The sequence below is a fragment of the Canis lupus genome, chromosome 9 (genome assembly GCF_048164855.1).
Source record: "Canis lupus baileyi chromosome 9, mCanLup2.hap1, whole genome shotgun sequence".
NCBI classification, from domain to species: Eukaryota; Metazoa; Chordata; class Mammalia; order Carnivora; family Canidae; genus Canis; species Canis lupus.
The window spans coordinates 48326308-48348690 of record NC_132846.1 but is presented as its reverse complement, the minus strand read 5'-3'; the positions used below and the strand labels follow the sequence as shown (position 1 = coordinate 48348690).

General features: G+C 41.5%; 2 protein-coding genes across 6 annotated transcripts in view; both read right to left on the bottom strand.

Moving 5' to 3' along the window:
- Window positions 1-271: 271 nt before the first annotated feature.
- LOC140640220 (acyl-coenzyme A thioesterase 1) lies at window positions 272-22311 on the bottom strand. 2 transcript variants are annotated; one of them, XM_072839265.1, is made up of 4 exons: window positions 22174-22311; window positions 19787-20516; window positions 16307-16509; window positions 272-1168 (listed from the first exon to the last, which is right to left on the bottom strand). In XM_072839265.1, the coding sequence occupies exons 2-4, from the start codon at window positions 20334-20336 to the stop codon at window positions 491-493; spliced, it is 1431 nt and encodes a 476-aa protein (XP_072695366.1). In that variant the 5' UTR covers window positions 20337-20516; window positions 22174-22311; the 3' UTR covers window positions 272-490. The 2 variants fall into 2 exon arrangements, with proteins under 2 accessions (XP_072695366.1, XP_072695367.1); XM_072839266.1 differs by lacking the exon at window positions 272-1168 and adding an exon at window positions 12543-14732.
- The window catches only part of RIOX1 (ribosomal oxygenase 1), a 36970-nt gene continuing 36562 nt past the window's right edge, over window positions 21976-22383 (bottom strand). For 3 of the 4 annotated variants that reach the window (XR_012036890.1, XR_012036891.1, XR_012036893.1), the window contains one exon: window positions 21976-22360. The gene's annotated coding sequence lies outside the window, so the exon portion shown is untranslated. The remainder of the gene's footprint in view (window positions 22361-22383) is intronic. The other variant, XR_012036892.1, reaches the window with a different exon arrangement.

Sequence of the window (22383 nt, the reverse complement as noted above, 5' to 3'; positions counted from 1 at the left end):
GAAGGCAGATGCTCAACCATTGAGCCACCCAGGTTCCCCTCAAAATTGCCTTATAAAAAAAGATAATTGAGGAAATAACACCATCACCATAAATCAAGTTTTTTTTTTTTTAGGAAGCTTATTGTGGAAATATTTTTATCAAGTGATGCAAATATTAAATTTTTTATTTTCACATTAATCATTGTTAAGTAATTCATCTAGATAATGTCTTACTTATTGAAACAACTAAATCATAAAGCTCCATATGCCTAAGCAGGAATGTAACTTAAAATTTATTTGTTTTTTTTTTTCTTAAAATTTATTTGAACCAAGTGAATCCTTACTCATCCACAGAGAAGATAGCAAAGAACTAACATTGTATTTGCTTTTTGAACTGTTAGTAGTTTTACATCTCATTAGTATTCTATTACTCCCTGGGTCGCCGCTTGGCTATTCAGGACATCCAAAATGTGTGCTAAGCCCCCTCTGGTCACCGTCCTTGGATTTGGGTCTAGGCCCCCAGGGAGCAGGATCTCATCCTTGTAGTAAGGCTCCCCCAACACTGGCCACGGAGCCATTGATTATGACGGAGGCAGCGATGCCCTTCAGAAACGAGGCCATGGAGAGGCAGAGCTCGCCTCCTCTGGAACTGCCAAGCAGCCCCTTTACCTGAGAGGAGGACAGAGCGGGGAGGAGAACGAGGCCATGAACGAGCAGCGCAGTGTGCTGAGCAGACCCGGGAGAGGAAAGGGCCGGAAGGCAGCCGGAATCTGAGAGATGCGCACGGGCTCGTCCCAGCCGCAGCGGCCCGCGGCTCCACCGTCACCGTCCGCATCCCGGGTGCGCGCGGCGGCCGCGGGTCGTGCGTGGCCGCGGTCCAGTCCGGGCGGCGGAGCGCGCCTCGCGGGCCCGCGGGGTCAGGCGTCCCCGGGCGCAGCAGCGGCGGGAGGCGGGGCCGCGTCCGGAGGCGTCGGGGCGCTGCAGGCCCGTGGGCCTCGTTCGCGGAACGCGCCGGAGGCTGACGCCGCAGGTGGTTGTCCCAGGCCGGGCGGGGTGCGCGGGGCCTCCTGGTGCTCAGCCCGCCTCTGGAACGCAACCCTTGTCTCCCTCCAGCCAGACTGGTAGGACTGGAGTGTGTGAGGACAGGCAGAGTTTCTGGAACTCCACCCTCTCCTTGAAGAAGGGCAATCTTTGGAAAATGTAAAGCGTTAGAGATGCAGTGTCTAGGATTGCCTAAGCAGAAATTCCTTAGTAAACAATACTATTCGTAGGAGCGACTTCTTCTTATACATCTGTTATATCCCAGACATATATCATTTCATCTTTAGGGGCTGCATTCCTTTTCCTTTATTATGGAGGAGGAAACTGAGCCTCAGAGAACCTTCACTACCTGCACAGGGTGACAGCACTAACAAGTGTCAGAGCCCTGGCTTGGGCTTTGTTGTCCAGGTACCCACGAGTGGCAGCACTGCGTGTGTCCTGGCCATCTGAGCCTTAGCTTGGGACAGATAAGGCTCTCCATCGACTTGGGTCTCACAGTATTAATACATAACAGTAAAATCCTACCGGATATGGAACTCAAATGGGATTGTAGATTAGAAAAATACATTAAAGCCCAAATGTAATATGTAATATCTTAATAACTGCCAGATACTTGATTTGGGGGTCCAAATCCCCCAGATAATTTGCTCTAGTTTTTCACTTCAACTCACTTTAAAACCACTGTTTAAGAAATCTTTACTGGAGGGACGCCTGGATGGCTCAGAAGTTGAGCATCTGTCTTTGGCTCAGGGCCTGATCCTGGGGTTCCACGATCTACTCCCACATCTGGCTCCCTGTGAGGATCCTGCTTCTCCCTCTGCCTGTGTCTGCCCCTCTCTCTCTGTCTCTCATGAATAAATAAATGGATCTTTTTTTTTTTAAATAAGAAATCTTTACTGGAAAATATCAAATTACAAACGCTTAATGAATCATAAGTCTAAATGTAAAAGCTGAAACTATAAAACTCTTAGAAAAAAAACAGGAATAAATCTTTGGGATCTTGGATTAAGAGTGATTTCTTAAATAGCACCAAAGGCATAAGCAAAAAAAAAGAAAAAAGAAATTGGGCCACATCAAACTTTAAAACTTTTGTGCAAATGATGCCATCCAGAAAGTGAAAACATAACCCAAAGAATGGGAGAAAATATTTGCAAATCATCTTTCTGATAAGCAGCTGGTATTCAGAACATACAAAAACATTTGCAACTTGATTAAAAGACATATAACCTAACTGAAATGTGAGCGGAGGAGCTAAACAGACCTTTCTCCAAAGAAGATATACAAATGACCAATAAGTACATGAAAAGATGCCCAGCATCGTTAGCCATCAGTAAAATGGGAGTTAAAAACCATAATGTAATACTACTTCCTACTCATTACATTGTTTGTAATAAAAAAGAGAATGTTGGTGAGGATGTAGAGAAATTGGATTTCTCACTGTTGTTGGGAGTGTAAAATGGTATGACGGGGATCCCTGAGTGGCGCAGCGGTTTGGCGCCTGCCTTTGGCCCAGGGCGCGATCCTGGAGACCTGGGATCGAGTCCCACGTCAGGCTCCCGGTGCATGGAGCCTGCTTCTCCCTCTGCCTGTGTCTCTGCCTCTCTCTCTCTCTCTCTCCCTCTCTCTGTGACTGTCATAAATAAATAAAAAATAAATAAAATGGTATGACCTCTTTGAAAAATGGTTTGGCAATTCCTCAATATATTAAACACAGAGTAAATATTTGACCTGCAATTCCACTCCTAGGTCTATACCCAAGAGAAGACATATGTCCACGCAAAGACTTGTATAGAGACATTCATAACAGCTTACTTTATAATAGCTCCTGACAGAAAACAACTTAAATATCCATTAACAGGTGAAGGGATCAATAATATAGCATCTCTCCAATAGAATATTATTCAGCCATAAAGAGAAATAAAATATTCATTTCAGGGGCACCTGGCTGGCTCAGTCAGTAGAGCATGTGACTCTTGTACTTGGGGTCATGAGTTCAAGCCCTATGTGGGGCCTAGCGCTTACTTAAAAGGAAAGAAATGAAGTATTGATGCATATTGCAACATGGACGGAGTGTAAAAATATTATGAAAGAAGGGAAACACAGAAGGCCACATAATATACGATTCCATTTACATGAAATATCCAGAACAGGCAAATCCAAAGACAAAAAGTAGATTAGTGGTAGCTAGGAGCTGGAGGAGGAGGGAATGGAAATTACTGCCAATGGATATGGGGTTTCTTTTGTGGGTGATGAAAATGTTCTGGATTCAGGGATCCCTGGGTGGCGCAGCGGTTTGGCGCCTGCCTTTGGCCCAGGGCGCGATCCTGGAGACCCGGGATAGAATCCCACGTCGGGCTCCCGGTGCATGGAGCCTGCTTCTCCCTCTGCCAGTGTCTCTGCGCCCCTCTCTCTCTCTGTGTGACTATCATAAATAAATAAAAATTTAAAAAAAAAAAAAAAAAAAAAAAGAAAATGTTCTGGATTCAGATAGTATTGATGATTGATAACTACGGATATACTAAAAATCACTGAATAGGATACTTTAAAAGGGTGATCTTTATGATATGTGATGTATATTTTAATAAAGCTTCTGAAATGCAACAAAAATTTTTAAAGAATGGGATAAGATACATAGTACTTTAAAATAATTTTGCACCTTATTTTAATATCGACATTTTTCTCTTATTAAAATATTCATACAACATTTACATAATACATTGTAAATGTATTTTCTATTTTAATGTATTTTTTAAAGATTTATTTTATTTTATTTATTCATGAGAGACAGAGAGAGACAGAGAGAGAGAGGCAGAGACACAGGCAGAGGGAGAAGCAGGCCCCATGCAGGGAGCCCGACTTGGGACTCAATTCCGGGTCTCCAGGATCAGGCCCTGGGCTGAAGGCAGCGCTAAACCGCTGAGCCACCCGGGCTGCCCTATTTTTATGTATTTTAAGTAAATGTTTTACGTATGTATTTTAAGTAAATGTAATACATTTATTTTTGGAGTGAACCATGTAAGTTAAACTGCTTTGGTATATTTTAAAATACTTACAATTTTGTGGTTTAAATGTCTAGTTCTAGGTTCAGTTTGTTTTATACTTTGTTTTAAATGCTATCTTAGCTAAAAAAGATCTCTCACCAAGATATATCAAATCAAATTGAAGAAGCTCATCAATGGTTGTTCTAAATCATAATATTAATCTTTTCTTCTTGCTCACTAATTATGCAAAGGCTTCAATTAAAATTCTGCTAAGAAATTTCCATGATTTTTGCAATGTTTTTCTTACAAACTAATTAAAATGTGAAGTAGTAGTGGAGGCAAAAATTTGAATTTAAAAGATTTCAGGAAATTTTAAGAGAAAATTGCAGAAGAGAAATTAGAGACAGCAAGTAGATATAATTCTTTCTGGAAATTTTATGATGAAGAGGAACAGAGAAACTGGACATAAATGGAATTAAGAAGCTTGTTTTTGTTTGTTTTGTTTAATTTTTAAAGTAATCTCTACACCCAGCATGGGGCTTAAACCCATGACCCCAAGACCAGTAGTCACCCACTCCTCCAATTGAGCCAGACAGGAGCCCCAAGAAGTTTTTGTTTCTTACTTTGTGTTTAAGATGGCAGAAATAACAGCATGTTTTAAGCTGATGGGAATTATATAGAAAAAAGAGAAGAAAAAATATAGAAAAAAGAGAAGGCAAGAGAAAATTCTTGCCTTTGAATAGACAAGAGGGTACAGGAAATAGAAAGCAAGTAGAAGCGTTGACAAGATAGAAGCATGAACTGCTCATCTATAATGAGAGGAAAGAAGACAGATTATAGGAGTACAAATGCTTTTAGGTGGGTCAATGTGATGATGGGAATTTGTGTAAGTTCATTGCTTGGTGCCACAGAAAATGAAGTCCTTTATTCCTTGGTCATTGAAGTTGAAGAGAAGGCAGAGAAACTAAAGCAATTCTCCCCCCCCCAGGTTTGGCAGTGAAGGAGCTGAAATGAACCATGCACACTGATTATTAAGGGCCTACTTAAGGTTTATGGATATGAGTTTAAAGTGACACCAACAACAAAAAGGCAAATAGTAAAATGGTAGATATAAACTCCATATGTTAATTCCATTAAACATAAATGAACTAAGTAATCCAGTAAAAAGACAAAGACTGTCAAACTGGCTTTTGAAAAATTAAACTACATGCTACTTATTGGAGGAAACACAGGTTGAATATTAAGATACTGGAAGATTCAAAGTGAAAGGAAAGAAAAATATATACTATATAAATACTAACAAAAATAAAGCTGCTGTGGCTATATTAATTCAAGCAAAGTAAACTAGGGCAAAAAGTATTACTTAGAAGAGTCTTTTTTTTTGTAATTAAAGGTATGGTGATGAAAAGTTTGCTTTAATAGGAAGATATTATGTTTCTAAAAACAGTCTGAAAATATAAAATGCAAAATCATTGTAACTGAAAGGAGAAAAAAAATCCCCAATCAAATTGAGAGATTTTTACTCATCTCAGTGACTGAGAATAAAAAGTATTTTTCTTTTTTTGGAGATTTTATTTATTTATTCATGAGAGGCAGAGACAGAGGCAGAGACATAGGCAGAGGGAGAAGAAGGCTGTGAAGAGCCTGATGCAGGACTCAATCCCAGGCCCCCCGGATCACCACCTGAGCCAAAGGCAAACCGCTCAACCACTGAGCCACCCAGACACCCTGAGAATAAAGAGATTTTATTTTATTTTACTTTATTTATTTTGATTAGGCAATGTTTAAATTTTATTTTTCTTTCAATAAGGTGGTACCATTCCTCAAGGAAGTAATGTAGTTTTGTATATTATTTCACAATGAAAGGAACTACATCTGCCTCTTCACCCTGTAACAGTCCCTGCAATGCTCCTTGATGATGTCCTTGGTCTTGAACCCCAAGATAAGCTGCAGGGTGGGGAAGAGGCAGCTGGGAGGAGCAGGGGCATCACAAGCTGGTGCACTGGGCTTCCCACCAGCAGGACATGCAGCTCACAGGGGTTCTAGAAGGAGAGTGGAGTGTGCGGTGCTTCACTGGGTGAGGGAGTGAGGACTCTGATGGAGCAGAAGGCTCAGGGTGAACACCAGCATCACAAGTACAGTTGCTGTATTGTGGCTAAGTCTGGGAAGAAGATGCCTGGGACTGCTGGCAGTGCACCTTGCTCAAGCTTGTTCAGTGGGAGAGAACAAAGAGATCTTAAAAATCTATAAGGATGTGAGATTTAAAGTGAGACAGTCAGTATAGTCGTTTTTGTTTTTTTTTCTCCAGCCACATTCAAGTGCCCTGATGCAAATGCAGAATTTCCAGAGAGCATTTAACGAGGGCTGGAATTCTGCCAAACTAGTATGAAGAAGTGAAGGTTGATGGTATTTGGAAGGAAATGGTTATATTTGACTGGCTAAGAAAGGGCACAGTAAAAAAAAATTGGAGGGATTAATGGATTATAGGCCCTAGTGGGTGGAAGGACTTAATCAGAGTACTAGAGACAGTGAGTTAGAAGACAGGGAATATGGGAAAGTGGAGGTAATGGTCAGAAAATGGGATGTTTGCATGAATATAAGTTTTCAGATCCTTGGAATACCAAAGAAGGGGATGGCTGGATTATATGGTAAGAGTATCCTTAGTTTTTTTAAGAGATAGCCAAACTGTCTTTGAAAGTGGATGTACCATTTTGCACTCCCACTAATAATGGATGACAGTTACTATTGCTCTACATCCTTGCCAGTATTTGGTGTGGACAACGTTCTGGGTTTTGGGCATTCTAATAGATGCGTAGTGATTTCTCATTGTTTTGATTTGTCATCCTCTAATGACAAATGATGCTGAACATCTTTTCACGTGCTTATTTGCCATTTATACATCTTCTTTGTTGAGATATCTGCTCAAGTCTCTTGTCCACTTTTAAAAATATTGTTTATTTATTTATTTATTTATTTGTTTGAGAAAGAGAGGGAGAGAACGAGCATGAGTTGGGGGAGGGGCAGAGGGAGCAGAAGAAGCAGACTCCTGGCTGAGCAGGGAGCCTGACTCAGGCTCCATCCTGGGACTCCAGGATCATGACCTGAGCAAAAGGCAGATGATCAACCACTGAACCACCCGGGAATTCCTTTTTTTAAAATATTTTATTCATTTATTTGAGAGAGAGAGAGAGAGAGCATGAAGCTAGGGGAAAGTGAGAGTGAGAAGCAGATTGCCCACTGAGCAAGGAGGGAGCCCAAGGTGGAGCTGGATCGCAGGAGTCTGGGATCATGATCGGAGCCGAAGGCAGACACTTAACTGACTGAGCCAGCCAGGCGTCCCTGGTATTGTGTTCTTAACTTCAAGTTCCACTTGCTCTTTTCTGGTATATAAGAAAGTGATTGAATTTTGTGTATTAACCTTGTATACTGCAACCTTGCTGTAATTGCATATTAGTTCTAGCTTTTTTGTCAGTTCTTTTGTATTGTCTGCAAAGATGATCGTGTCATCTGTGAACAAAGACAGTTTGAATTATTGCTTCCCAATCTGAATACCTTTTATTTCCTTTTCTTGTCTTATTGCATTAGGTTGAATTTCCAGTATGATGTTAAAAAGGAGTAGTGAGAGGGAACATCCTTGCCTTGTTCCTGATCTTAGTGAGAAACTAGAAGTTTGATGTTAGCCATAGGGCTTTTGTAGATATTCTTTATCAATTTGAGCAAGTTCCCCTTTATTCCTACTTTTCGGAGAATTTTTATCATTAATGGGTATTGGATTTTGTCAGATGCTTTCTTCTGCATCTACTGATCATGTAATTTTCCTTTTTTAGCCTGTTGATATGATGGACTTCATTAAAAGATTTTTTAAAAAGATTTTATTTTTTGCCATACAGAGAGAAAGCACACAAGCAGGGGGAGAGGCAGAAGGAGAGGGAGAAGCAACCTCCCCACTGAGCAAGGATCCTAACTTGGGGCTTTATTCCAGGACCTCAAGATCATGACCTGAGTTGAAGGCAGTTGCTCAACTGACTGAGCCACCCACGCCCCCCAATTAATAGATTGTTTGAATGTTGAACCAGCTTTGCTTAGCTAAGATAAATCCCATTTGGTTGTGTTGTATAATTCATTTTATTTTTGTTAAGTCCTATATTAATTTTTAAAGTTTTTTCATTTATTTTATTCATTTAAGTAGTCTCTACACCCAACGTAGGGCTCAAAGTGGTAACCTCGAGATCAAGAGTCTCACATTCTTCCAACTGAGCCAGACAGGCACCCCTTCTTTCTTTGTCATCTACTTTGGAGAAAAAGAAGCATCTTTCAAATAAAAATTACATGTGCCCTTGCAACTCTGGTTCTCTTTCACCTGCTCTGTCCAGGTCACCCTGAAGGACACTATCTTTATTTGTAAGAAGCTGTAACTACATTTATACTTTATTTATGCTTCAGTTAGATTTTATTGTAATTAATAATTCAATTTCCAGGAAAGAAACTTACTCTCCAATCAGATATTCCAGAAATATTTCTACCATAGTAGGGAAAAAGAGATGTCTCTCACCTTGCTCTATTTGAGACTGTACTAATTCATACTCAACTGACTCGCTGATTCTCCTTCATAAATCTGAATAGATTACATCACTAATGCCTGCATTTCCTTTGTTTCACTTTACATGGGCTCTGTGAAAAAGATAGGGCTTTTTCTTTATATGGGCTCTGTGAAATGATAGCTTCTTTTTATTTCCTGGTTGACCTATTCATTGTTTAGTAGCATGTTATTCAACTTCTATATATTTGTGATCTTTCCACATATTTTCTTGTGGTTGACTTCTAGTTTCCGCAGCATTGCAGTCAGAAAAGATGCATGGTATGACTTCAATCTTGGATTTGTTGAGGCTTGTTTTGTGAGCTAATATGTGATCTAGAGAATGTTCTGTGTGTACTTGAATAGAATGTGTATTCTGCTATTTTAGAATGAAATGTTCTGATTTTATCTGTGAAATTCCATCGGCTCCAGTGTGTCATTCAAAGCCATTTTTTCTTTGCTGATTTTCTGCTTAGGTGATCTATCAATGTAAGTGGGGTGTTAAAGTCCCCTACAATTATTGTATTATTATCAATTAGTTCATGTTTGTTATTAACTGTTTTATGTATTTGAGCGTTCCCATGTTGGGTCATAAATATTTATAATTGTTATATCTTCTTGTTGGACCTTTTTATTATTATATAGAGTCCTTTTTGTCCCTTGTTTTTAAGATTTTTAAAATTTATTTATTCATAAGATACACACAGAGAGAGAGAGAAGCAGAAACATAGGCAGAGGGAGAAGCAGGCTCCATGCAGGGAGCCCAATATGGGACTTGATCCCAGGACTCCAGGATCACACCCTGGGCCGAAGGCAGACACTTAACTGCTGAGCCACCCAGGCATCCCCCATCTTTTTTTAAAGCCAATTTTATGCAATAAAAGTATTGCTATTCTGGCTTTCTTTTGACATCCATTTACATGATGGATGTTTCTCTCTCTTTCAATCTGCAGGTGTCTTTATGTCTGTAGGTAGCATATATGTAGATCTTGGGTTTTATTTATTTTGTCACCTTATGTCTTTCGTTTAGAGCATTTGGTCCATTTATATTCAATGTAATTATTTGTTTTCAATGCAATTATTGATAAGTATGTATTTATTGTCATTTTATTGTTTGGGGTTGTTTCTGAAGATTTTTTCTGCACTTTTCTTTATTGATATATTTGGATTTCTTTCTCTTTATTTTTTGCATGTATATTAGTGGGTTTTGATATATGGTTACCACTAGGTATGTATATTAACATCTTCTGCATATAGCAGTCTATATTAAGTTGATAACTGTTTAAGTTTTCCCTCTCCTTCCCACATTTTAGCTATATATTTTATATCCTTTTATTTTGTGAATTCCTTGACTGACTTTTCGCAGAAATATTCATTTTTACTGCTTTTGTGTTTCCTACCTTTATGCTGTCATTTTTGATCTCCATATTAAATATTAAAGAATTCCTTTAATATTTCTTTCAGGGCTGGTTTAGTGGTCATGAACGCCTTTATTTTTTGTTTGTTTGGGAAACTCTTTCATCTCTCCTTCTATTCTGAATAATAGCCTTGCTGGATAGAATATTCTTGGCTCCAAATTTTTCCCATTCAGCACTTGGAATACATCATGCCACTCTCTTCTGACTTGTAAAGCTTCTGTTGAAAAATTTCCTCCTAACCTTATGGGTTTTCCCTTGTAAATTTCCATCTTCTTTTGCCTTGCTGCTTTTAAATTTTTTTTATCACTATATTTTGCCAATTTAATTACAATATATCTTTGTGTGGGTCTGCTTTTGTTAATTTTGTTGGGAGCTGAGATCAAGAATTGGACACTTAACCGACTGAGCCACCCTGGCACCCCTAAACCAGAATCTTCTTTTTTTTTTTTTTTTTAAAGATTTTACTTATTTATTCATGAGAGACACAGCGAGACAGAGGCAGAGACACAGGCAAGAGAGAAACAGGCTCCATGAAGGGAGCCAGATGCAGGACTCGATCCCAGGACTCTGGGATCACACTCTGAACCGAAGGCAGACGGCTCAACTGCTGAGCCACCCATGCATCCCACTAGAATCTTCTTTTATTTTTATTTTTTTATTTTTTTTAAATTTTTATTTATTTATGATAGTCTCACAGAGAGAGAGAGAGGCAGAGACACAGGCAGAGGGAGAAGCAGGCTCCATGCACCGGGAGCCCGACGTGGGATTTGATCCCGGGTCTCCAGGATCGCGCCCTGGGTCAAAGGCAGGCGCCAAACCGCTGCGCCACCCAGGGATCCCTAGAATCTTCTTTTAAATTGTATGGAACCTATTCATTATCCCTAAAGGAGAAACATATTCTCAGCCTTATTCTTTCTTGAGTTAATAAGGAAGTCTTCTACATCCCAAGGAAATGGTTTGTAATCTACACAGAAATGAATTTACAAAGATAATAATCATAATCACAACACTAATCATTACAGCTAACTTGTTTTTAAAACCTAAATGTCCAGGGGTACCTGGGTGGCTCAGTGGTTGAGTGTCTGCCTTTGGCTCAGGTCGTGATCCCGGGGTCCTGGGATTGAGTCCCACATCAATCTCCTGCAGGGAGCCTGCTTCCCCCTCTGCCTATGTCTCTGTCTCTCTTTCTCATGAATAAATAAATAAAATCTTTAAAATAAATAAATAAACCCTAGATGCCCCCAAATAGAAAACCACTTAAGTAATTATAGATTATGGGGACACCTGGGTGGCTCAGTAGTTGAGCGTCTACCTTTGGCTCAGGGCGTGATCCTGGAGTCCCAGGATCGAGTCCCTCATCAGGCTCTCTGCATGGAGCCTGTTTCTCCCTCTTCCTGTGTCTCTGCCTCTCTCTGTGTGTCTCTCATGAATAAATAAATTCTTTTTTAAAAAAGTAATTATAGGGCAGCCCAGGTGGCTCAGCGGTTTAGCACCGCCTTCAGCTCAGGGCGCGATCCTGGAGACCCTGGATCGAGTCCCATGTCGGGCTCCCTGCGTGGAGCCTATTTCTCCCTCTGCCTGTGTCTCTGCCTCTGTGTCTCTCATGAGTAAATAAATAAATAAATAAATAAATAAATAAATAAATAAAGTAATTATAGATTATGAAATATTGTTAACATTTAGAGGTTTGGTATCATGCTCAGTGTAAGATGTTAGGTCCGAGAAAAGCAGGATAAAAATCTATATATATGGTTAAAATATGAATACACATATGTATATACAAGACTGGAAGGAAATGAAGTATACCAAAATTTTAATTGTGCTTTCTTTTTTAAATACTTAGATAAACCTTTTATTTTTAAAGTTTTCAATTTACAGAAAAGTTGCAAAGTAACAGATTTTCTGTATATCCAGCACATACTTTCTCCTTTTGTTAGTATCTTACATTACTATGGCACATTTGTCACAACTAATGAACCAATATTGTATATTAGTATTAAGTAAACTCCATACTCTGTCCAGATTTCTGTAGTTTTTCCTTAATGCCCTTTTTCTGTTCAAGTATCCCATCTAAGATACCATATTACATTTAGTCATGTCTCCTTAGGCTCTTCCTGGCTGTGATGGTTTCTCAGACATTTTGTTTTTGATGGCCTTGACAGTTGTATTGTAGTCAGGTATTTTGCAGAACATCCCTTAATTTGGACATGCTTAATGCTTTTCTCATGATCAGCCTAGAGTTATAGTTTCTGGGGAGGAAGACTGCAGAGGTGAAGTGCCACTTTCAGCATGTCAGTCATATCAAGGTTATATGGAATCAACACAATTTATCGCTGATGTTTACTTGGCTAAGGTAGTGTTTGTTACCCTTCTCCATTCCAGAGTTACTCCCTGTCCCTCTTTCCATAACGTACACTTTGGTAATGAGTAATTAAGTATAGCTGCCTGCCTTTTGACTACTTTATAGTTTTCAGTATTTCCTAAGTTTCTACAATAAACATATATTATCTTTAAAGAAAAAAAGCCATAAACCAATTTTAAATCCTATTTTTTTTAAAAGATTTTATTTATTTATTCACGAGAGACACACAGAGAGAGAGAGAGCGAGAGAGGCAGAGACACAGGCAGAGGGAGAAGCAGGCTCCATGCAGGGAGCCCCGCGGGGACTCCATCCCGGGGGTCCAGGATCATGCCCTGGACTGAAAGCGGCGCTAAACCCGCTGAGCCACTCAGGGGTCCCCTCCTCATATTTCAAGTCCTATCTGAAATGCCACTTCTTGTAAGTCCTCCCCACCTCTCCACCAAGTTAGATGTGGTTTGTCCCATCCTTATATAATAATGACCCTTTGACACTTTTATTCTGTTTTACCTCTACACTAGAATGTTATTTCCCCCACTTGTTTATACAGCCATCTTACTTCAGAAGGGATTAAAGGAGGGGCTCCTCTCCCCCTTGGGTCCACTGCAAGGGCCCAGTCTACAAGGGACATGGTCATCCACGCTCTTAACATCCTTTTGTTTCTGTCCTGAGGCTCTCTCAGAGAAACCTGCTCCAGACTCTTTGGGGACACTCGGTATTCCAGCATGATAAACAGTGAAGAAATTACTTTGGAGAGTATAGTTAAACCAGTCTGGTTTTTCTTGCCCATGTGCCAAGGAAAACATGCAGAAAGCACAATCAGTAGTACAAAAAGAGAAAGCCACCTGCCCGCCATTACATTATTGGCCATGGGCAGAGGAGGCATCCCTGAGCTGGCTGAGGTGAGTGGAGACTAGAAAGTATAAGCACTACATTTTCTTAGTGTAAAAAACAAACAATCTTCAACTCTTTCATACCTTTTTGTTTCTTTTGGCTCTCAATTTTCTTCTGTTTTAGTTCTGGCTTGGTAGAGCCAGAGACCACAAGCCTCTAGTTAGCACCCTTACTAACAGCTTTTTTTTTTCACGATGACATTTGATTTATTTAGGTGCTGTCTGAATCTGAATTTTCAGTAATGTAGCAATTTAGAAAATTCAATGATAAAACAGGAGAGGAAGGGAAATATAAATTATAGAAATCATAATCTATATTAAGAAAAAAAGATCAAGTTGCCATGTTTACATCTTAATAATCTTCCTGTTCTTTTTCTGTAATTGTAAATATGTTTCCAAATATTATTTGTAAATATTATCTTGAATACCTCTCCACTCCGGAAGTTTAGTCTTATGGCCCATGGATGTAACCATCAATTTCTAAGCCTTTCTGGTTAATTATGAGAAACAACCTTGCTAGTTTATAATGCCCAATATGCATATATCTGAATTTTCATTACTAGGGTAGAGAGTTTTAGATTGATATTGGGGTCATCTTTCTTTAACTAAAGAACTGTTAATAGCAATCATTGGCTCTCACAGACTGTATTTGCTTTAAAATGTTGTGAACAACAGCTTGTGCTTGCACATATTCTTTCACCTGCCTCCCATAGTTGTGAAGATTAAATGATTGACATACAGTTGGTGCCCTGGAAGCATATTTCCTTCCCCAGCTGCTCTTCTCCTTCCTGGACTGAAACCATTGTCACTCCCATGTGTTGCTGTGGCATAAGGTTTATGTAAAATAAAAGCTGCCTCAAAAAAAAAAAAAAAAAAAAAAAAGCTGCCTCTTCCCACCACTTACTTTTCCCCACCCAAGTGTTTGTGGAAGAAAGTCTGGAGCTGCTTCCAAGCATCCATCTGGGCCATGGCATGAGCCCTGGGCTCCCCTCCCCAGATGACAGGACCACCCACCAAGGTGTGTAGGGAAGCCCGGCACATGGGGAAGTAAGGAGGCTCAATGTAGTGTCCTGCCATAGGGTAACAGATGATCTGGGGCTGCTCCCTACCATGGGCCTGTAAGCGCTTAGAGGCCTCGTTAGCATAGAATTCACTCTTCCAGTTGTGGTCATCCAGACCTACAAGGAACAGGAAGGCACTCTCAGCCCTTTCCACGGGAATGAAACTCTTCTGGTCAGCTCCTTCCAACGGGCTATTCAGGACATCCAAAATGTCTGCCAAGCCGTCTTTGGTCACCCTCATTCGATTTGAGTCTAGGCCCACAGGGGGCAGGATCTCATCCTTGTAGTGTAAGGTTCCCCCAACATTGGCCACGGAGCCATTGATTATGACGGAGGCAGTGATGCCCTTCAGAAATGAGGCCATGGAGAGGCAGAGCTCACCTCCTTTGGAACTGCCAAGCAGCCCGACTCCCGGACCCTTTACCTGAGAAAAGGACAGAGGAGGAAGGAGAATGAGACCATGAACAGTGCAATTGATGAGCAGTGCCCAGAATTGGAAAGTAGGTAGAAATAAGCCTGAATCTGGGCTCTACTATTTGCCAGCTTTTGCAACCTTAGAGTATTGACTTATTCTTCCCCTCTTATCTTCCTTTCTGCAATTGCTCCATCATCATTCTTGGTGATTTCAACAACCATGTAGAGGATATACTAGATACTTTGGGTTCTCAGCATCCATGTTTCTCATCCATCCTGCCTCATTTCACTTAAGTTTGCTTTCCACTTCTCCAGAAGACCGTATCACATCTCTCCTACAACCTCAAACCTTTTAACCTTTAACCCTGTTCCCTTTCACTGTCAGCTCTTCATACCAGCTGGAGAAAATAAAGCTTTCCAGTAGGAACTCCTCCTCTTTTCCCCCTGCAGGATCTACTTAATTCCACAGGAGCTCAAGTTCTCTGCCTTCTCTTGGGTTTCCAAACTCCCTCTGTGCTTATTAGAGGCCCCCCTGATGCTTGCCCATGGTATCTCCTCCACTCTCATTCTCCAGGACTTGCTGCTGCAATCATATCAGCTCTCTCCTTTGTCACTTTCTTCTGTACTGGCCCATTCCCATGGGCATACTTACTGCTCTATTTTCACAACAAACCCTCGCCCTCACATCCACTCTGCCCTAGTTTTCTACTCTCATTTACAGCAAATTTGTGGGGACCAGTTATCTAAGTTGTTCTTTTTGTCTTCCCTTCTTTACCCAAATCCTCTCAGGGTAGTTTGGGTCTGTGCTATTCCACAAGGACTGCTCTTGCCAACATTACCAACATCTCCTATTACAAATGGCCATCTGATTCACCTCTCAACAGCAGTCTTCTTTTCCTTATGGGCTTCTTCTACAATAGTACCCTTGATTGGTTTCAACCATTTATTCCTTCTAGAGGAAAAGCACTAGAAATTAAATGATATATTATTATCATCTCAACTTTTCAGAGGAGGAAAAAGCAAGTTCATGGGGCTAGTCTGCAATTTGTGAATCAAAACTTACATTTAACTCTTGTCTATCCACATTCATGCTGGTGCCACTGCACCATATCACCTTTTCTAAGAGTTCCAAAGCCTCCTGTCCACTGAGCTCTGAACTGTAAAATAAGCAAGGCTTATCTCCTGATCCTCGGATACCCTAAGCCCTATAACCCTCAAAACACTTCTGATTACTCCAGTTCTTTGGCTGCCCAGTTCTTTTAACCTACTGTCTTCTGGAGATAGTGATTCCCTTCCCCTTTCCCTCTACTTCCTATATCCTGTTTCAAACATGTCTGGGCCTATTATGATATACTATAAAATACTGGGATTTAAAATTCCAAACCAACTAAGAACATCTTTACTAGCAGGAAATATGAGAACATAAAATTGCATAGAAACTGTCTATGAGAAGTGACTCTAAATGGTAGTAGCTTGCATTAGGGACTGGGAGGGGCTGTAGTGAATTTATCAGATTCTGTGAAAATTAAGAGCAGTTATGAGGACATCTGATACGTAGATCATAAAACCTAAAGAAATTCCAACCTGAGGGTGATCCAGAAGGTAGTTCACAGCTTCTTCAAAGTACTCCAGATGGAGGATCTCCAGGCCCTTGGGGAGATCTTCATAGTTATGGTAAGCCAGAGCCATCACAGCAAAACCCTTGCCAGCCAACAGACTAGCTCGATATTCCAGAAGGCCACTTCCAACTCCGTAAATGTCCACAATCCCTGGAAAGGGCCCAGGTTCTTTGGAAGAAACAAAACAGAAAAATGAACTATTCCTGAAACTCTCTGCAGTGTAGTCAAAAGCCATGTGTGGTCTACATGGTGATGTCAGAGTTTTCTATTGACAATCAGAAATGCTAGACAACCTCTGGTCTTCAAAGATCCAGTGGCATAGGCTCAATCCACAGTTCCCCTATACCCAGCACCTCAAAGCCTCACAGATTTTTTACAGAAAGCATGCCTTACTTTTGTAATTAAAAATAACTTATAATGAAAAAGCAAAATCATTACCCTCTCCCCACCTCCAAAGCTGACACTACCAAATGCTAGAGAGCATGTAGAGCAAGTGGAGTCCTCATAAATTGCTGGTGGAAATGCAAAATGATACAGCCACTTTGGAAAACAGTTGGGCAATTTCTTATAAAGTTAAACACTTACCATATGATTTAGCAATCCCATTCCTTGGCATTCACCCAAAAGAAGTGAAAATTTGTATTCACACAAAAGTGCATATGCAAGAGTTTGTAGTAACTTTATTCATAATCTCCAAAGACTTGAAACCCAGCCTGAAACTCAATCCTTCAACTGTTGAGCCAATAAAATTGCTTTTGTTTTGTTTTAAAGACTTTATTTGAGAGAGCAAGTGAGTGAGCAGGGGTGGGGGTAGGGGCAGAGGGAGAGGGAGAAGCAGAGACTCCCAGCTGAGCAGGGAGCCTGTTGTGGGGCTCAATCCCAGACCCCAGGACCCTGGGATCATGACCTGAGCCAAAGACAGATGCCTAATCAACTGAGCCACCCAGGCGCCCCCCACCTTTTTGACCACTTTAAAAAATATATTTTTTACTTATTTGAGAGAGAGAGAGAGTACAAGCGAGGGGCAAAGGGCCGGGGAGAGGGAGAATGAATGAATAAAACTGAAGTACACCCGCAGAATGGAGGGAGTAGTACTAAGAAATAAGAAAGAACTATTGGATATATGGAGCATAAATGAATCTCAAATGCATTAACCTAGACTCAAAAGGCTGCATACCCTTATGATTCCATTTATTGGACATTTTCACCATTTATGTAAAAAGCTTGTATTTAGGGGCACCTGGGTGGCTCAAGTGGTTAACCATCTGACTCTTGATTTCAATTCAGGTCATGATCTCAGGGTCCTGGAATCGAGCCCCACATTGGGCTCCACGCTCAGTGTGCAGTCTGCTTGTCCCTCCCTCTCTCTCTGCTCCTTCCCCGCTTATGGCCTCCTCTGTCTCTCATAAATAAATAAGTAAATAATAAATAAATAAATAAATAAATAAATAAATAAATAAATAAATAAAATCTTTTTTTAAAAGCGTGTATTTAACATGCAAAACCTTAAAAATAATAAAGCAAACACTTTATGCCCAGCATCTTAAGAAATATTACAGTACTATCGAAGCCCTTTGAGTACCTGTGCCCTTCACTCTTTTTCTACTATCCTGTATTTTATCTCTCTTGATTTTCTTTATAGTATTATCACTTATATGTGTAACTTAAACAGTATTTTATTTTGCCTATTTTTGGAGTTTTATCTAAACACAATGATACTGGGACACCTGGGTGGGTCAGTGGTTGAGCATCTTCCCGGATTCCTAGGATCGAGTCCCACATCTGGCTCCTTGCATGCAGCTTGCTTCTCCTCCCTCTGCCTGTGTCTCTGCCTCTTTCTATGACACTCATGAATAAATAAATTTAAAAAAACCTTTTAAACAAACAAACAAATAAATGTAATGATACTGAATGTGTTCTTCTGGGACTTGATTGTTCCATTCAGTATTCTTTTTGAGATTAGTCCATTTTGATCCTCGTAGCTGCAGGTCCATCACTTCTGCTGCTGTAAACATACCTCAGTATATTCATCAGTTCTCTTGTTGATGGGACTTTTGGGCTGTTTCCAATTGTTTTGCTCTTACAAACAATGCCTCTTAGTACACATATACAGGAGTAGAATGATACAAATTTTTTTTTTAAAGATGTAATTATTTATTTATTCAGTCATGAGAGACACAGAGAGAGAGAGAGAGGCAGAGACACAGGCAGAGGGAGAAGCAGGCTCCAAGCAGGGAGCCCAACGTGGGACTCGATCCCAGGTCTCCAGGATCACACCCTGGGCCAAAGGCAGATGCTCAACCGCTGAGCCACCCGGGCTGCCCATGATACAAATTTCTAAGTTAAAAATTATTTCCTGGAGTACATGAATAACTATTCCTTTCAGCATCGTATGTGGATTCCTTTGACTCCATGTACTTGTCAACAATTGATAATGTCAGACTTAAATTTTGGCAAATTTTGAGGGTGTGAAATGTATTGTGTAGCTTTATTTTGCATAAAAAAGATATTATCTTTTTTTTAAGATAATATCTTTTTATGTGTTCATTGGCCAACTGCTTTTCATGTTGCTAAAATTATCCAATATTTTTGCTTTTCAAGTTCATAGCAAGAGGACTTTCTCCGTGCTAATTTTCTTAAACCTTAGTATACTGTGAGAAAAGCAAAGTTGCTATACTGAGGATGATTTTAAAGAATCATTAAAGAGGTGCCTGGCTGTCTCAATCTGTAGAGCAAGGGACTCTTGATCTGGGGGTTGTGAGTTTGAGTTCCACTTTGGGTATAAAGATTACGTAAAAACAAATTTTTAAAGAAATAATCATTAGGGCACCTGGGTGGCTCAGTTGGTTGAGTGTCTGCCTTCGGCTCAGGTTGTGATCCCAGAGTCCTGTGACAGATCCGGGGTTGGGCTCCGGCCTGTGAGGAGTTTGTTTCTGCCTCTCCCCCTCCCCCTTCTTATGCTCTCACTTCCTCTCTTTTGAATGAATGAATGAATGTATGAATGAATGAGTAAATAAATAAATTCCTTAAAAAAAATAATCATTAAAGACTTGGAACTACCTATAAATGTTTTTGTTTTCACTTACAACTGTCTTTTCCAGGATCCCTGGGTGGCTCAGTGGTTGAGCGCCTGCCTTCGGCCCAGGGCGTGATCCTGGAGACCCTGGATCGAGTCCCCCGTCGGGCTGCCTGCATGGAGCCTGCTTCTCTCTGTGTGTGTCTCTCATGAATAAATAAATAAGACAAAACTGTCTTTTCCGTTTCCTTACTATGTCTTCTAACTAACCTTCAGTTTTGGAACGGCAGAGCTACGTCCCCACCAGGGCCCATTCTGAGGCCCCCACGGAATGTCTCTGCAATGTCAGGAGCTGCCTCCTTACTGTGGGTAGAAGTGCAGGAGAAAAGAGAGAGGCAGGCAGGACAGCCTGGGAGCCCGGGCGCTCACCTGGGGGCAGGAAGAGCGTGCCGCGCACCCGGCCCGCGCGCACCGGCACCCGCCGCACCCCGGGCCGCAGGAAGTGGCGCGCGTGCAGCGCCCGGCCCAGGAGCCGCCCGGCGTCGGGCTCGTGGCCGTCCAGCACCTCCAGCTCCACGGCGAAGGGCGTCTGCACGTCCCGCTTCACCAGCCGCACCAAGGGCTTCTCGGGCTCCAGGGCCCAGAGCAGCCCCATGGGCTCGAGCCCCACGAAGCTGCCGCCCAGCGCGGGCGCGCGCGCCAGGTCCAGGAGGCCGCGGTCGTCCGCCCGGTAGCGCGCGTGGGCCCGGAAGAGCGCGCCCCTCTCGTCGCGCAGGGACGCGCGCAGCGTGACGGGCTGTCCCGGGGCCAGGCCGCGCACGGAGATGCGCACCGGCTCGTCCCAGGCGCAGCCGCCCGCGGGCTCCAGGCTCACGGTCGCCGAGCCTCGGGCCCCTGCCCACAGCTTTGGAGTCCTCGGCAGGAAGCCCCATCGGCGGAGTCCCGAGGCTCGCAGAATAGCGCCGGCGGAGGCCACCATTTTGCCTCTTGGTTTCAGTCCGAGTCAGCTGAACTGGGCAGTGGAGGAAGTTAGAAACTGCTCAGCGACCCTCTAGTGGCAGGCTCCGTCATCTGCAGGCTGCGCGCCCAGTGGGGCCGAGTAGCCTGCCAAATTGGGCTTGGAGGGCCAGACTCTTGTCCCACCAGGTCAGAGGCGTACCTTTAAAAGCAAGAGCGAAAATGATACACGTGAACTTGCATTACGTACTGAAAATGCTGCAGTTTACTGGGGGGAGGACTCTCCTAGTTCTGCTTCTCAGAAGCTTGTTGGCCGCACGAGGGCGGGCGCTGAAGTTTCTGGCAGCTAGGAAAGCCTCCAGTCGCCAAACTCTTTTTTTTTTTTTTTTTCAAATTTTTATTTATGATAGTCACAGAGAGAGAGAGAGAGAGAGAGAGAGAGAGGCAGAGGGAGAAGCAGGGTCCATGCACCGGGAGCCCAACGTGGGATTCGATCCTAGGTCTCACAGGATCGCGCCCCGGGCCAAAGGCAGGCGCCAAACCGCTGCGCCACCCAGGGATCCCCCAGTCGCCAAATTCTTAATGGCTAAGAGGAGTGCAGGATTGGATTGGACTTTCATCAGTTTGTTGAGTAATTCACTCTCGTTAATAATCATAAGACGAAAAAAAAAAATCATAAGACGTTTCGTTAAAAGTGTGCATCATAGTGTTCTGCTTGTGTATTACCTGTGTAGAGGCTTATCTTCCACACCATCCCCACATTAAGGGGGCCTGGAGTTTTACTAGCTTTGTGACCACAGCTTCTTCCTTACGGGTGTAAAAATACCCAAATGACATCATAGTTATGATACTGCATTGTCATGTTGCTGTATTTAGGCAAATGTCCTCTCCCTCTCATCTGGGAAGGCTCACCTTTTCCCCACTTTCTCATAAGCTATGGGTTCCACCCAGTGATGGATTTTTCATCCAACTTCAGGCTCTTTCTGAAGCCTTGTATTTGATTTTACATTCATGATTTTTTTCATATTCTTTTGATTAAAGAAACCTGCAAATTGTGTAAGCTTGATTCAAGCCCATTAAACCTGTTTGCCACTGCTCCCAGTAAGACCACCCTCAAGGACTTTCCCAACCAAGCCTTTTTACCTAGTTTCACATGTTCTCATTTCCTGCTGGTTATTTATCATGCAATTCCCTATAGCTATAATTAGTTTTGCACTGGTTCTGTAGGATATTTCAGTATATTTTGTGCCTAGAAACTAAAGAAAGTAAATAGCTAGTTCTTAATCCTTAAAAGAACCTTAATGAGGTTTCTCTTAATGAGAAAATTAAGGCCTGGAAGGAGAGGTGAACTGATTTGCTGACGTTCAAATAATTAGAAATACTAGGATTTGTATCTTTGCAATCAGATTCCAGAGTTTGTGCTCTGAACCATTATGCTTTAATTGTTCTCATATGATAGGTCCTATGTTTTAGATTTGTAAAACACTCATATACTGGTGATGGATGCACAAACTGGTATGACCTTTTCAGAGTGATCTGGTAAAAAATATTTGATACATTTTTTAGGAATTGCTCCTAAGTATTCATGAATATATGTAAATATTGGCTGTAAGGATGCTTATCATTTTGTTGTTTTAATAGAGGGAAAGTTAGAAACAAACTAGCAATATAAACTTGGTTTAATCAATTTAATTGTGATGCAGTCGTATAACGGAAGAGATGTAACCATTAAAGATGTTAGAGTAGAATATGATGAGGAGACTTTCATGACATTGAGAGTAGGTAGAGATCCACATAATCTTGAAAAAATGTATATCAATACATTAAAAAAAAAAAAAAAAAGACTAGTCAACAGTTACCCAAACTTGTTTCTTAGGCTTTGGAGAATTTTAGTAGTTTTAATTTTCTTCTTTGCCCAGAATTTCTATCAGAAATAACATGGCTGGGGCACCTGGGTGGCTCTGTTGGTTGAGCATCTGACTCATGATCTCAGCTCAGGTCTTGATCTCAGGGTCGCCGTAGGCTCGACACTGGGCATGGAGCTTACTTAAAAAAAAAAAAAAAAGAAG

What these genes read in the sequence shown, in the direction of transcription:
- LOC140640220 (XM_072839265.1), bottom strand. Translation starts at nt 20,336, where the DNA reads ATGGTGGCCTCCGCCGGCGCTATTCTGCGAGCCTCGGGACTCCGCCGA. An exon ending in CACGCTCTTCCTGCCCCCAG is followed by an intron (nt 16,510 to 19,786) that starts GTGAGCGCCCGG and finishes TTTCTTCCAAAG; the next exon opens with AACCTGGGCCCTTTCCAGGG. An exon ending in ACCTTCTGGATCACCCTCAG is followed by an intron (nt 1,169 to 16,306) that starts GTTGGAATTTCT and finishes CATTTTCCAAAG; the next exon opens with ATTGCCCTTCTTCAAGGAGA.